At 51.5% G+C, this 14,921-nt stretch overlaps 7 protein-coding genes across 7 annotated transcripts; 4 read left to right on the forward strand and 3 right to left on the reverse strand.

Moving 5' to 3' along the window:
- Nucleotides 1-1,130: 1,130 nt before the first annotated feature.
- On the forward strand, nucleotides 1,131-3,423 carry AUEXF2481DRAFT_68851 (glycoside hydrolase family 51 protein; the record flags this gene model as incomplete). Its single annotated transcript, XM_013485420.1, has 5 exons — nucleotides 1,131-1,250; nucleotides 1,304-1,527; nucleotides 1,576-2,305; nucleotides 2,359-2,599; nucleotides 2,648-3,423. The coding sequence occupies 5 exons, from the start codon at nucleotides 1,131-1,133 to the stop codon at nucleotides 3,421-3,423; spliced, it is 2,091 nt and encodes a 696-aa protein (XP_013340874.1).
- A 605-nt stretch (nucleotides 3,424-4,028) lies between these two features.
- Nucleotides 4,029-5,609, forward strand: AUEXF2481DRAFT_7668 (uncharacterized protein; the record flags this gene model as incomplete). Its single annotated transcript, XM_013485295.1, has 2 exons — nucleotides 4,029-5,335; nucleotides 5,402-5,609. The coding sequence occupies 2 exons, from the start codon at nucleotides 4,029-4,031 to the stop codon at nucleotides 5,607-5,609; spliced, it is 1,515 nt and encodes a 504-aa protein (XP_013340749.1).
- A 193-nt stretch (nucleotides 5,610-5,802) lies between these two features.
- On the reverse strand, nucleotides 5,803-7,321 carry AUEXF2481DRAFT_43046 (glycoside hydrolase family 43 protein). Its single transcript, XM_013485349.1, has 2 exons — nucleotides 6,535-7,321; nucleotides 5,803-6,485 (listed from the first exon to the last, which is right to left on the reverse strand). Exons 1-2 carry the CDS (start codon nucleotides 6,859-6,861, stop codon nucleotides 5,826-5,828), a joined length of 987 nt encoding a protein of 328 aa, XP_013340803.1. The 5' UTR covers nucleotides 6,862-7,321; the 3' UTR covers nucleotides 5,803-5,825.
- Nucleotides 7,322-7,841: 520 nt separating this feature from the next.
- On the forward strand, nucleotides 7,842-8,574 carry AUEXF2481DRAFT_7670 (uncharacterized protein; the record flags this gene model as incomplete). Its single annotated transcript, XM_013485296.1, has 2 exons — nucleotides 7,842-8,121; nucleotides 8,180-8,574. 2 exons carry the CDS (start codon nucleotides 7,842-7,844, stop codon nucleotides 8,572-8,574), a joined length of 675 nt encoding a protein of 224 aa, XP_013340750.1.
- Nucleotides 8,575-9,022: 448 nt separating this feature from the next.
- Nucleotides 9,023-11,401, forward strand: AUEXF2481DRAFT_50497 (uncharacterized protein; the record flags this gene model as incomplete). The annotated part of the gene is made up of 1 exon (XM_013485396.1): nucleotides 9,023-11,401. A coding segment is annotated over one exon (2,379 nt), but the record flags the coding sequence as incomplete, so codon positions are not given.
- A 1,075-nt stretch (nucleotides 11,402-12,476) lies between these two features.
- On the reverse strand, nucleotides 12,477-13,472 carry AUEXF2481DRAFT_424483 (uncharacterized protein). Its single transcript, XM_013485426.1, has one exon. It carries the CDS (start codon nucleotides 13,168-13,170, stop codon nucleotides 12,580-12,582), a length of 591 nt encoding a protein of 196 aa, XP_013340880.1. The 5' UTR covers nucleotides 13,171-13,472; the 3' UTR covers nucleotides 12,477-12,579.
- A 302-nt stretch (nucleotides 13,473-13,774) lies between these two features.
- AUEXF2481DRAFT_32182 (uncharacterized protein) lies at nucleotides 13,775-14,885 on the reverse strand (the record flags this gene model as incomplete). Its single annotated transcript, XM_013485329.1, has 3 exons — nucleotides 13,775-13,865; nucleotides 13,943-14,363; nucleotides 14,414-14,885. 3 exons carry the CDS (start codon nucleotides 14,883-14,885, stop codon nucleotides 13,775-13,777), a joined length of 984 nt encoding a protein of 327 aa, XP_013340783.1.
- Nucleotides 14,886-14,921: the final 36 nt, after the last annotated feature.

Below are 14,921 nucleotides of genomic sequence, written 5' to 3' on the forward strand. Positions count from 1 at the left end.
GCTCTATGCTCTATGCTCTATGCTCTATGCTCTATGCTCTATGCTCTATGCTCTATGCTCTATGCTCTATGCTCTATGCTCTATGCTCTATGCTCACTGTCGTTCCCATGAGTATATATGGTAAGTCTTGGAGACGAAGATGCGCACCCAAGTGGAGAGGTTGGCTAGCACAGAGAGAAAACTGACCCGTTCTCCGCCGTCTTTAGGCTGTAGATGTATCCCCAGCACTGGTATATACGATGCTGACATGTCGGATGTTATGGTGTCTCAAGTCGCTAGAACTACCCCAAGTACCTACTTATCCGCTCTACAACTGCAAATTTGTGGCACCTTCCAAAAAGCGAAAACAACAAGCATCACGTTGATCTCTATCTCATGCTTGTCAATCTTGGCCTTACGGAAGGCGCATGCCTTGAAGAGCACTGTAGACACGAACTTAGGCTAAATATTGCATGACCAAATTCGTGCCACCAATAATGGAATAGTGTAGTGATCGCATCGTGCTACTCCTAGCTCGCGAAGGTATTTCCTAAGTGCTAAGGCAGCAAACAAGTCTTTCAACCGGGCCTTGCAAGTGCTTGAGCTTTTCTTATGCAGGTCGTCACCCACCGGCGGCCACCATACCCCTCCTCCCCCCCCACACACACACGCCATCTGCGGAGACACTCCGCGCGGGGTATATCAATCCGACACCAGAGCGGGTTCAAATCTGTCGATCTCCAGCGATTGGCTATTGAGTGAGCTAAAAGGATGACGGTATTGCAATTACCTGAGGTGATCATCTAGCAAATCTTGAACCGTCTCGATGCAGTCCAAATTTCTTTTTGGTGCGATATCCTTCAATGAGGCAAGTTTCCGGACTTTGTCACGAGATGCATAGTCTAACTGCGCGGTCTTTCGGCATCCTGAGCAGTATGCAAGATGCAACTGCGGCCGGGAAAGAGAAGTACTGTAGGCATGGTTGTCAACCGAAAGTCAGGATAATATACAGTCGATCACTGGTGATGTTACCTGTGGGTCAGGAAGATCTTGCCGCTATGCCGGGAAGAAGAATGACTGAGGGGCACTATAAGTAGGAACGAACCATCACCAATTGAGGCCACTATCGTCAGACAGCAAATTCAGACAACATGTTGCTCTACGGTGTCGCTTTGGCGGCTTTGATCTCTTCGGCTAATGCTTTGGACCTTACCGTCGCTAGCAGTGGTGGCAATGCGACTTCGCCTCTCCAGTATGGGTTGATGTTTGAGGTAAGTCACTACAGTCATGCTCGTCTCGATCTCGAGCTCACCGCGATCTGTAGGACATCAACTTCTCAGGCGATGGAGGCATTTATGCAGAACTCATCCGTAACAGAGCATTCCAGGGCAACACTGTACACCCATCTAGTCTGCTTGCCTACGGTTCAGTAGGAGGCACGACTCTGTCGTTGAAGAACCTGTCTCAGCCAATTTCAAGTGCTTTGCCTACCTCGATGAATGTCGCCACTGGAAACGCTACATCTGATGAAGTCGGTTTCTCAAACACGTAAGATCCTCGAGGCGATCCAATGGAAAATTTGTTGACTTGTCGTAGTGGATACTGGGGTATTGGTGTCGAGAAGCAAGACTATACTGGCTCGTTCTGGGTCAAGGGGGCTTATGATGGTAGCTTCACGACCTCGTTGAAGTCTGACTTTACCAATGAGACATTCGCTACTGCTCAAGTCGTGTCGGCATCCTCTCCTGACGAGTGGGTCCAGCACAACTTCACCCTCACTCCTGCTTCTGCAGCTCCGAGCTCGAACAACTCGTTCTATCTCACATTTGACAAGTCAGGGGTCTCTGGCGACTCCCTTGATTTTACCTTGATCAGTCTCTTCCCTCCCACCTACAAGAACAGACCCAATGGTCTTCGCAAAGATATTGCTGAAGCATTGAAAGAGCTGAACCCAAAGTTCTTGCGCTTCCCTGGTGGTAACAACCTTGAAGGCGATGATCCACCGTACCTCTGGTACTGGAACGAAACGATTGGACCTCTCAAGGACAGACCTGGTCGACCCGGCACTTGGGGCTATCAAAACACAGACGGTCTGGGTCTCATCGAGTACCTCCATTGGTGCGAAGACTTGGAGCTCGAGCCCATTCTCGCAGTTTGGGATGGTTTCTACCTTAGCGGGCCTGTGACACCTCAGGATGAGCTTGGTGTGTGGATTCAGTTTGCCCTTGACGAACTCGAGTTTTTGATGGGATCGACAAGCACCACCTACGGAGCTTTGAGGGCGTCTCTGGGCTACCCGGAGCCATTCCAGATCAACTATGTCGAGGTGAGTACGGTCAAGCTCGTTGGCTTCCAGGGTCAGTTGCTGACATTGAACAGATTGGCAACGAAGATAATCTGGGTGGAGGCAATGCCAGTTATTCCGCGTACCGTCTGCCGATGTTCACAAGCGCTATCAAAGCAGTCTACCCCGACATGACCATAATCGGATCGACACCTACCGTTGACCCTATTCCTGAGCACATCTCTCTTGACTACCACGAATATTCCAGACCTGACAATTTTGTCGAAGAGTTCAATCTGTTTGATCACTACAATAGGAGCCACCCTATCCTGATCGGTAAGTCGAGCGTGGGATACATCAGAGACTGAAGCTGATCTGTTGTAGGCGAGTACGCGGTCATCGAGCCAAACAATGCTACCATGGCTTCGGTGGATTGGACGTCAGGAGCGACCAGACTGGCGTTCCCATCCTGGACAGGCAGTGTTGCCGAAGCAGTCTTCCTCCTTGGAGCCGAACGCAACTCAGACTTTATCATTGGCGCATCGTATGCACCAACTTTGCAGAACCTAAACAGCTACCAATGGACACCGGACATGATCAGCTTCACGGCAGACCCTACAAAGGATGTCTTGTCGACCAGTTGGCATATGCTTCAACTGCTGGGCAATCACATCATGACCGAGACTCTGCCTGTCAGTGGTGGTAAGTTTGGACCGGCCTACTATGTGGCTGGATACAACAACCAGACAGGGTCGCATATACTCAAGACAGCGGTTTACAAGGCTACAGCCGATGTGCCTGTGTCAGTCTCTTTCAAGGGAGTGACTGCTGGCACCACAGCTACATTGACAGTCTTGACGGCACCAAGTGGTGACAGCTACAATGCGGTTGGGGCTCAGGTCGTGCAGTCCACAAACACAAGCATCAAAGCATCTGCTGGTGGTGTGTTCAAGTTCGAGCTTCCCAAGCTCAGTGTAAGTGTACTGGAGGTGCACGGAAGAGCAACATACTGGGCGGGCAGCTGGGGTGGACATCGTGGAGCGTGGGGTCATGGTGGATTCGGCGGATGGACACCTAGCTTTGGCGGATGGGGCAGCTGGAAAGGCACAGGACACAACAAGCGAGAGTTGCGTCAAGGTTACAAGGAGATTGTCTTGTAGCCATGACGCGAAGCTTTGCAGGAGGTGGCATGACGGAGGAACAGGCTAGCCGGCACGAGAGCAGGAAGAACAAGGCTGTGGATTGAGTAAGGTCGAAGTGCCAGTACCAAGTGCCAGGTGTCAATCGTGCGAGATTCGGAATGGAGCAAAGTGATGCTATGTCGGAAAGCTTGCAGGAGTGGTGGAGTAGCAGCCGACTTGTTCATACAGCTCTGCCGAGTGCACGGGGCACATCCGAAAACAGCAGATCCCCGCGTCTCACCCACAGAATGATGCTCCAAGTCCAGCTTTTCTAGTGCAGCATCCGAAGAGACTGAGACGGAGCTCCCGGCACGAGAGGGGAAAAGGACTGGGGAGTGCAAGATGATGACCTTTCGCTCGTGGAACGGACGAGCATGGGCATCGAGAGTCGCGCCAAGGGTGCGGGATGGCGGAAGTGGGCAGAAAGGCAATAGATGATGCTTCATGCCCCTCCTCTGCTACAAGTCTGGCCCAAGTTATAAGTAGCCGGACGCGTGCTTGTAAGTCTTTCAAGCTCAGCCAAGTGTGTCTTGACGTATTCCTCCTTCTTCCTCTCAATCCATCAGTCCACCATCATCATCATCATGGGTCTAGTCGAGCTCCTCCTCACGCCTTACACTCTTCTGGCCATACCCATCGTCTTCTACCTCTTGCCGTACTTGCGAAACTGGTCCATCCGCGATGTGCCGTCGCCATTCCCTGCCGCCTTTAGCAACCTCTGGCTCATGTACCAATGCCGACGAGGCAGACGATACCTCGCCGTAGACGCAGCTCACAAGACCCACGGCAAATTCGTCCGCATCCAGCCTCACCATGTCTCCATCGCAGACCCCGAAGCCATTCCAATTGTCTACGGTCACGGCACCGGCTTTCTCAAGAGCGAGTACTATGACGCTTTTGTCAGCATCCAGCGCGGTCTGTTCAACACACGCGACCGAGCAGAGCACACGAGAAAGAGAAAGACCGTTTCGCACACCTTTAGCTCAAAGAGCATCGGCCAGTTCGAGCAGTACATGCACCACAACCTGGACTTGCTGGTCGAGCAGTGGAACAAAATGTCAAAGCTGGCAGATGGCAAGTACGCCAAGATGGATGCCTTGACCTGGTTCAACTACACGGCCTTTGACATTATTGGAGATCTTGCTTTTGGCGCTCCTTTTGGCATGCTGGAGAAGGGTGCAGACATTGCAGAGATTCGCGAGTCACCAGACGCTCCTCCAAAGTTTGCACCTGCCATTGAGGTACTCAACCGCAGAGGTGAGGTCTCTGGCACCATTGGCTGCTGGCCCTGGATCAAGCCTTATGCCAAATATCTGCCCGATCCCTTCTTCACAAAGGGCGTTCAAGCTGTCCAGAACCTCGCTGGTATCGCTGTCGCACGCGTAAAGCAGCGTCTGGACAATGCCGATAGTATTGATCGCGTGGACCTTCTAGCCCGCCTCATGGAAGGCAAGGACGAGCATGGGAACAGTCTAGGTCGTCAAGAGTTGACCGCAGAAGCGTTGACCCAACTTATCGCCGGCAGCGACACCACCTCGAACACCTCTTGTGCCCTGCTTTACCATTGTCTCGCAACTCCCCATGTAGTCAAGAAGCTGCAGCAAGAACTCGACACCGCAATTCCTCGTGGCACCCAAGTCCCTGTCTTTGAGCAGGTCCGCGATCTACCCTACCTCGAAGCTGTCATCAAGGAGACCATGCGCATCCACAGTACCTCATCTCTCGGCCTGCCCAGAGTTGTTCCTGCTGGTGGTGCAGATGTTTGCGGTAGACACTTCCCTGCAGAGACTGTTCTCAGTGTTCCTGCCTATACCATGCACCACAGCAAGGAAATTTGGGGTCCTGATGCCGACGACTTTAAGCCAGAGAGATGGGAGAAAGTTACCGAAAGGTTAGTCGTGACCCTTGACATTCATGTATACCTCAGATGTCTGTATACTAATATGAGATCTTCTAGACAAAAATTGGCTTTTATTCCCTTCAGCTATGGTCCCCGTGCCTGCGTTGGTCGCAATGTCGCAGAGATGGAGTTGGCTTTGATCGTTGCAACTGTGTTCCACAACTATGACTTTGAACTCTACCAAAAGACACTTGAGACCAGAGAGGGGTTCTTGAGAAAGCCTTTGGAGTGTTGGGTTGGCATGAAAAGGAGAAATGCTGCTTAGATGGTGGTATACGATATGTCTATATGTACGGTACCTAGGCTTTCTGTAGTTACTGATGATCTGAACAACGCATTTTGACAAACAATAATACCTGGCTTGCGAGTATTCACAACAGTAAACGATTGAGCGGTAGATAGATTTTCCCTCACGGTCAGCAAATACCGGCAAGAAGTATCTAGGAAAGACATTGCATTCAATTAGGACTTCATTCGAATTCTATGCAGACACAATGTCTCCGTCTGGTGTGATGAGAGCAGTGTACAAGTTCCTTCGCCCATCACCTTTCTGCGCGGCGAACGCGAAATGGTTGTTGTCAAAAGCGGCGTCTGCTCCACCAGGACCCTTGAGCCCTCCATAGCCTGTGCCAAAGAGGGTGCCCTGCTTCGTGAAGCCAGAAGTAGGTGATGAGCTGGTCGCATACGCAACATCGTAATTCGTGGTAGTGAAGCAGTTGGACGAGTAGAATAGGTAATATGTGTCGCCAGAATGTATCATACTGGGGCCTTCGACCAGCGGACCGTCCTCGGGTGAGTCGTTGGTGATAAGCTCGTACGTGTCGCCCTTTTTCGTCACTCCATCGTTCTCGACTTCTTGGATCAGAATGGGTGTAGAGACAACTGGTTCTACTCCGTTGTTGCAAACTCCACCCTGACCAAGCGAGTTGCTATCGATCTTGTAAAGAACGTAGCGAGTTCCATCAGCGTCTCGGAATCCAGATGCATCGATGGCCCCTCCTTGGTCCGCGGGACAGGCAAAGCTCTCCTCCGATGGCACATACGGGCCGTCAATAGCGTCACTGATCGCAGTGCCAATACAATGGGGGGCATTGGTGTCATACGTAGGTGCGCTGAAGTACAAGAGAAATCTGCCGTCATCCTACGTTTTGTTAGAGCTCACGACCGAACCACTCTTCGGATGTATATACCAAATGGTTGGCATCCGGGGCCCAGACGTGTTTCTTTGAAGCATCTACCCAACTTGGCAGATCGGGTAGCAAATCATAGCCTGGCTGAAGTGTCCATGTCTCGAAGTCTGTCGAAGTCGCAAATTGAATATGTGTATTTTTGTAATCGTACAACGATTGTCCAGCAAAGGCATACCAGACATCTCCGACTCTGAGGATTGAGGGATCAGGGAAGTCGGTCGTGATGTGAGGACCGGACTGAGATCGTTTTTGAAACAATGGAGCTGTGTATGAAGTTTGGAGAAGGACTATCCAGACTAGAGCTAGCGATGCTTGGAATAGGGTCATGGTTTCTGTATGGATGAATGATATAGATAGTTTCGATCTAGACGATGAGGAAGAATGAGCAAGGGACTTTGAGAATGCATTCAAGCTGAGCTGAGGCAAGCGCGAGGCACGGCGGTCTTGTAGATGCCCATCAACAGTACGACGATCGATAGTGCATGCTCTGTCACCACTAGAAGCTAAGAAATTGTGTTTTCAAGCGAGCTTACTCGGACGACACGATCAGCCAAACCTCGCCGTCGCAATGCATATTACAGAACCTCTGAGCAGATCTACATTGCTCGGATAGTGCTTTGGGCATGGCGGATTAGCGAGTTTTACCATAGGAAAGCTCGTCATTTTGATCCGAAAGACCGACCAGACCTGTAAGAATGAGGCGGTTTTCTGTCGAGCTGAGCGAGCTGACATGTCCCCTCGATTGCGAGAGCTTCCCAAGCCACTCGTCGCATGGCGTGAAGATAAGTGAGCATCGCGTGCTCAGCATGCGTCTAATTGATTCGACACGAGAGGGCAGATGGACGATCTCTGCAGGTGTGTTTTCTCTACTTTGAATTGCGGACGAAGGTAGATGTCCTGGTGTATCGGTTGTGGCGGTGATCAAGGCATCTCGCCATAACACAGAAGTGTTGCGACACTCTCAACGATCGAAGTGCGGACGACGAACATATCAAGGCGTGTCGCTCTTCAAAGGTCAAGAGTCGATCTGTCTGTGCGATAATTAGATAGCTCGCTGGCGACAGCCCCGCTTTGCGCCCGCGTTCCCACCGAGAGAGATCCGCAGTTGGAGCTTGGTCGGCAAATGACGCGGGTCAATTTGCGTGACACGAGAGGTGCGAGGTTGCCGACTTGTTGTTCGCTACATCTCTCTCCGCGTGTGTCACTTGTCCTTCCACTGCTATCCCAAAAGCAGCGCACGCGAGTAAATTTGCATCGACTTATACAACTATCGAGTCTTCACAGCGAAGGCTCAACCACAATCAACCATGGGTGTCATTAAGAGTTTGTCCAAAGTGGCCGCGTACGGCACAGTAGCAGGAGTAGGTGGCTGGGCACTATGGACGAGAAAGTCCAACTTTGTTCCCCTGTCGCCAAACGATTACATCTACAACACGACCTTCTTTGCTCGCAACAATCCCGAGAGGAACCCCACGACCAGCGACTTGTGCGTACGCAAGGTGCCGCTGAGCCAGATCAAGGCCGAGTACCTTGAGAAGGAAGGAAAGCTGGTCGAGAAGTTTTGCGCCGGCGTCTGGGGAGGCCTTGGTGAGTAGGAGTAGTGTAATTACAGTCTATCGCACAGCTTCCTGACACGAATCAACAGGCTACGCATACCAACGTCAATACCTCGAGAAGAAGTACCGCGATGCCGACACGGAATCACAGCTCTGGGACACCAAGGCTCTGCAAGAATCCGAATATCCCATCGGTACACAAATCACCGACCACTTCGAAGTCCTCTCCAAAACACCCGAGTCAATCATTGTACGCTGCGGAGACTCGCCTCGCAAGATGGAGGTCAGATCGAGTGACGGACTATTCGAGATGAGAGCAGAGATCAAGCAAGAAGAGGGCGTTGCCGAGTTCCAATTGAAGAGTTGCTTCTACCAGGGCTTGGGCAAGGCAACTGGACAGCCCATGCCTCCACACATCGAGTTCCTCCACAGACAATATACAAAGCTGTGGATGGAGACTGCTATTAGCAACGTCACCCGATGAATGGGATGGCATGTTGGCATATGTACATATCATCAGAATGCATCAGACTATTTTGCGAGCCTTCTCCATATTTGGAGACGTAAAGTGATTTGATGTTATAGCGAAGGACGGAGTGACGGGTGCAAGGCACGTGAAAGCGCAAGCGAAAGCGAAAACGCGTCATGGGTCAAAGCTCCGTGCTTGCTGCCTGAGGTCTCGACCTTTCTCAAACGTCAAAATCATGACTTGATCATGAGTCGGTGAGGCATCGCTCAACTCTTCGGACGACCAATGCCACTCCACTCCACACGCATATCCAGGCAGTATGGGCCAAGGTCGGCCTCGCCGCAGAACGACGCTTGTATCCTCGGACGATGAAGACGACCCGCCCACCATTGCTCAGGCTGACGTAGAAGAGACGGCCACACACGACGAGGTTGCCGAGAGCAAGCCTGGAAGAGTTTCACGGTCCAAGACCAAAGCTCCGGCTTCACTCAAAGCTAATGTCGCCAGGTCGCCAACCAAAGCGCGACCAAAGCGCCAACCGTCAAAGTCCATCGCCGAAGCAAAGCCCAAACGTGAGAACAACAAGTCTATCTTCTCCTTTTTTACTCCCGCTGCACAACGTCACCAAGCCTCATCTCAAGACTCGACAAGCCCACCAGCCTCCGCCGACCCTCTTCCGAAAGACGAGGACATCGACGATGACGTCTCACCCGACGAGGCTGCCCTGTCTCAACCTTCTCGGATTGCTCAGACTCTACGCAAGCGCAAGCTGATCCAGGATGATATTGGATTCAACAACGAAGACGACCCTCCAGTAGCTTCACAGAAGTTCCGTAAAGTCTCGGCTGTGGCTAGACTCCCCACGAAGGCCACGCCCGTCCAGACCGATACAAGGCCATGGACCGAACGCTTTGCCCCTGTCGACTTGTCTGAGCTCGCCGTACACAAGAGGAAAATCACCGATGTCCGCAGCATTCTAGAAAGCGCCTTGTCTGAACGCGCCAGGCCGAGGTTGGTGCTTCTGAAAGGCGCTGCCGGCACGGGCAAGACAACCACTGTCAGTCTTTTGGCGAAAGAGATGGACATTGGCATAATGGAGTGGAAGAGTCCGGTTGGCACAGACTCTGCAAGCGCTGCCTTTACATCGTATTCGAGCCAATTCGAAGATTTTGTCTTTAGAAGTGGCAAGTTCGCTGGTCTCGACCTGGTCAGCAGTAATGGCATCTTCCAGCCGGCTCCTGCCACCAAAAAGGAACATTCGAGACAGGTTATGCTCGTCGAGGAGTTTCCCAACACCTTTGCCAAGGCTTCTCCGGCTCTACAGATCTTCAGAACCACCATCTTGCAATACCTGGCTGCCCCCTCATCGCTTAACCCTACTCCCATGGTGATGATCATTTCGGAAGCCTTGCTCTCGACCACTACCGCTTCAGCCGACAGCTTCACCGCTCATCGTCTGCTAGGTCCTGCCATTCTGAACCACCCCCAGACCGCTGTGGTCGAGTTCAACAACATCGCTCCAACCATCCTTACGAAAGCCTTGGACGCGATTGTCGTCAAGGAGTCTCGGAAGTCAGGACGGCGTTTCGCTCCAGGTCCTGCTGTACTCAAGCACTTGGCTGAAACGGGCGACATCCGAAGTGCTGTGTCTTCTCTCGAGTTCCTATGTCTCGCTGGCGATGAGAGCGGCGCATGGTCAGCGAAGGTCACCTTCACAAAGTCCAAAGGTCGTACGGACGCTTCGATGACCAAGAAGGAACACGAAGCATTGAAATTGATAAGCAACCGAGAAAGCAGCCTCGGCATCTTTCACGCTGTCGGCAGAGTGGTTTACAACAAGCGCATCGATCCTTCTAGTCCTATTCCACAGCCTCCGACGTATTTCCCTCAACATCGAAAACCTAAGGTTCCTGAACACGATCCTAATTATCTGATTGACGAGGTAGGTACAGACACTTCAACATTCGTTGGAGCATTGCAGGAGAATTATGCCTTGTCTTGCTCATCTTCGTCGACCGAGGATGCTATGGACTCACTCAACGGTTGTATTGATGCCTTGTCCGACTTTGACATGCTGTCTTGTGACCGCTTTGGCTTCGGTACCCGAATGTCGGCTGCTACTACTCAAGACAATATTCGACAAGATGACATGTCATTCCAGACCGCAATCCGTGGCATATTGTTTTCGTTACCGACTCCTGTCAACAGGCTAGCAGGACTGCCTCGCGGGGCTAAGCGCGGTGACGAGTTCAAGATGTTCTTTCCTTCTGGCTCCAAGTTGTGGAAGGAAAGAGAACAATTCGAAGGCACGTTGGAAAGCGTGATATCAATCATGCATACGCTGGCTGTAGGCTCAGATTCGGAAAACATTACCGCAAACAAAGAAGGTGTAGCGGCATGGAAGCGGCAGCAAGCATTGGCCACATCTGAAGAGAATAGCCAGGATGCTGTCGCAACAAGTACCCCACTCTCAAACACCCTTCTGAGCTCTGGTGCAAGGATAGAACTGCTGCTCGAGCGTCTTCCTTACGCTGCACAAATCCTGCCTCGCCGAGAAGATATTCCCTCTTTACTCATCTCAGGCATCAACACTTTGACCCATATCTCAGCCTTGAGCTCTGCGTCTACTACGCTTGACGAAGCGGCGTTGGATGCTGTCGAGGATGATGAGGCTGATCTGCAACAATCAGAGTGGACCGATCGTCCGGATGCTGAGTCCGCTGTGACGAAGAGGGGCAAAGGGCGTCAGAAGCAGAAGGTCGAGTACGAGGGGGGCGGACTACATATACCGGTGGAGCATGAGATTGAAGGGCTTGTGCTCAGCGATGATGACATCGAGGACGAATGATACCCTTTGCTAAATACACTTTGTATACGATCATGAATACACGCTTGAACTATGCGTCTCCTTATTCCACTCTATCTGGCGTTGCTTATTCGAGGGTTCTATGCAGAGTGTCTTGCATATCAGGCATGTGTCCCCATGACTGCAGAAACCAACAGCTGCTCACACGAATCCCGATTTGCAAGTGACGACGTGCCTCCCCTTGTGCACAGTACCACACCCTCTCCCTCTCCAATGATCAAAGAAAGGTAACAACAAGCTGTAGAAAGGCATAGTCATATCTCGTAGCGATATTCGACTCGATTTCTCAAAACTTTTTGGCATGTTCCCTCATCCTTGTACTATACCCCTAAGCTTATGTCCCAGTTCCGCTTATCTTTGATTGCTCGGATCTAGCTAATAAATGCTGTTAGCTGGTCCTGCCGATTATAGCATCGGCTCGGTTTTGCGACAAGCAGACATCACAATACAAACTTTATATACTGAGACACCGAGGATTTTTTCATTCTCTGATACACTGGCCGACTTGGCGCAGGGGTAACGCGTCGCACTTGTAATGCGAAGATCGCTTGTTCGATTCAGGCAGCCGGCATAGTCCCCTTGGAGCTTATACTTTTGCGTTTTCTCGCTCCACCATGACTCCTATCTTTGCTTCAACCTTGCAGTTGCAACACCGATCGGTCGAAAGAAAGTATAGAAGGTCCAGGTAGACATCTTCAAGGCGGGTTGCTTCCAGTACAACCCTGTCCTGAGTTATGGAAGTGACTTGGCCACGCGATCACCATCCGACAAGTACGGTTGATGGTATCGACAACTTGATTCTCGAGATTCGTTTTTATCTAATTATCTTGAGAGCGACAACAAGGCTCCAGCGTGCGAAATGCTATAGCCGGGGCGACCAGTGTGCGATATCTTGCTGCTGCGTAGCGTTGGCTGATGACAAAAGGCAAAGAAGAGAAAACAGGTGACATTCCCCAATAAACTCTACAGTAGATATAGATAGGTGGGAGGTTCTTGAGAACTTTCCGTGTCCTAGTAAGAGAACCGGACGGTAGTGAAGCAGCGTTAGGGCGTGTGTCGGATCTTCATGCAAAGCAGCACTCGAAACGACAGTCAGCCGATGGCGAATTGTTCCAAGAGACTCATTTGTGTAGGTGTGAGGAGCACTTGTCCTGTCATGATTGAATGAGCCCCAGATTCAATTTCCAGGGTTGGCAACAACAGGTGGGTCTCTTACCGAGCATGCTAGTCAAGGCTCGGAATCTTTCGCCCTTGAGCTCTTTCTTCGGATCCTTTGCACCATCGTACCAGCTCTCAGTCTTTTCCTTACCAGCGACCAGCCATATGTCTGAATTGACAGGAATCGTCCAGCTTAACAAGAACCTGGGCAGCTGGATCTTACAGAGTGCACCTCTCTGCTGTTGACCGAGTCCGTGAAGAAGAAAACACAGCGCGTCTGACGGCGTCAAAGAGATGACGAGCGACTGCGAGCTCCAGATGTGCTTGAAAGCGAGACGCGAGATGAGGCGGTTGATCAGGAGTAGATTGTATGGGTACCTCGTTACTACGTAGCGCTTGCGACGGGAGACGAAAGGAAACAGGCTTCGGGTCAACGAGCTCACTGTTGGGGCTAGACCGACGGTGATGGGCTCAGTACCAACGCAGAAGAGGACGATATGATCTAAGATCTCCATGGGCATATCGAGAAGGCCTGTCTTATGCAATGAGAGCGGGTGCTGCACGATACACGTGACAAGGTCAGTCATTGGGTGTCTAGGATTTGTTGGTGTCGACACTCGTTGTGCAATGGCAGGCTTCACTTTGGAATGGTGTAGGCGTGAGTAAATCTCAAGGCGACAGATGAATCGTAAAGAGTGAACGACTCAAAGAAAGGGAAGACAGAACGAACTGAGGAGATGGCCGGCCATTTCAAAAAGGTAGGTGCGATCGCCTCTGGATTTCACATAATCAAGAATCAGAACAGGCAACTGCCAGTAGCTTGTGTGGAAGAATGTACTGTGGGTATTCTCCGCTAGCTCCACAACGCGCAAGTACTCTTCAGTGACGGTCGCTCGGTGCGACTCTGAGCCAGGCACTTACAAAGACTTAAACGGATGGAAGAGTGTCAGAAGCATATGTGGGTTCGATGGCACATGGTCTTTTGATGACTCTCAGACCATATTGGTAGGTGCTACGATTTTGAAAGAAAAGCGCAAAGACTCGCATTTCTACGATGCTATCGTGGCCAAAGCGAAAGCCACTGACGGCAACCTCGGTGAAAAGAGGGTGACGTTTTGTACAGCATGAAGACGTCAACAAACCTTGGAAAGACATGGACAGATGACGTTTATTATAATTAGGGGGCAACGCCTAGCTTCCGAATCGCATCTGAGCCTGGGCGTAATTGTACAGACCGCGCAGGAAGACCTGGTATCCAATGCCGGTGTTGTCTGGCACATGGCTGGTAATCAGGACATGTCAGCATTCCAATGGTTCGTGGAGAAATGGGAGCCTCATATCCTGGAAGGTGTGACTTACAAGATCTCTGTGAGTCTTAACTGCCATGGCGGATAGCCCTTCAAGTGGACGCTGTCTGCAAACAACATGAGCAAGTCAGGTTCGCCCATGACACTCTCGGTGAGCTCGGTGTCAAGCAGGTCCATAGAAATGTCCTTTGGAGCCAGTTTGCCTTTTTGCGACATCTCAGCCAATGTCTTTGTCAAATCAACGAGGGTACCACGGCCATCAGAGGCTGACAAAAGCAGGATGGAGAGATGAGGAGGCGATTTTGTAGAGTCGGCATGGCCAGTTGATTTTGGCGAGGCAGGCGGCGAGAAAGACTGCATGTGTGGAGCGCCCAGCGAAAGGGTAGGCTTGTTCGGATTGTCGTGACCGAAATAAGCAGCCAAGGTGCGCGAGATGCGGCGGTGTACGAGTGGCAAAGACTGCTTGAGCACGCCTATAAGCGGTTAGACAGAGGACGTGGCCAGGGAGGACGGGCCGCGGTACCAGAAGGCTCGTAGATGCTCAACAAGGGGACACGTGCGCAGGCGGACCAAGCAGCGACCTCACAAACATTGTGGATCAGGGACTCCAGACTGTTGTTGTCGTGTCTGTCATGGTCGAGTTCCAGTATGATTGACAAGTGCTTCGGCAGCTTCTTCAAGCGGTGGACATCCTTCTGTATGTACTCGGGAGTCCGATGGTGATAGTACAGCACGGCAAAGATACGGTCGATGAGAGTGTGGTACGCGACGCGAAAGCGGTGGTAGACGGAGAAGGCGAAGTGGATGAGGTTGTACAGGGCGAGGTGCAAGGCAGCCTTGATCAGCTGGCGGAGAGGCTGCGAGCGCTGGTGCTGGCGAGCTGAGGCATCGGGAAGATACGGTTGTAGCAGTCGTTCGCGTTCCTGTGCCGACAGTGGCCGTCCGTCAGAGCCGACGTTTGTACGAAAGGCCTCTTGTTTGACTGGTCCGACCATTGTGCATGCATTGGGAGGCCCATTGGAAGGGTGGAC

Source organism: Aureobasidium subglaciale (assembly GCF_000721755.1).
Source record: "Aureobasidium subglaciale EXF-2481 unplaced genomic scaffold scaffold_22, whole genome shotgun sequence".
In the NCBI taxonomy this organism is placed as follows: domain Eukaryota; kingdom Fungi; phylum Ascomycota; class Dothideomycetes; order Dothideales; family Saccotheciaceae; genus Aureobasidium; species Aureobasidium subglaciale.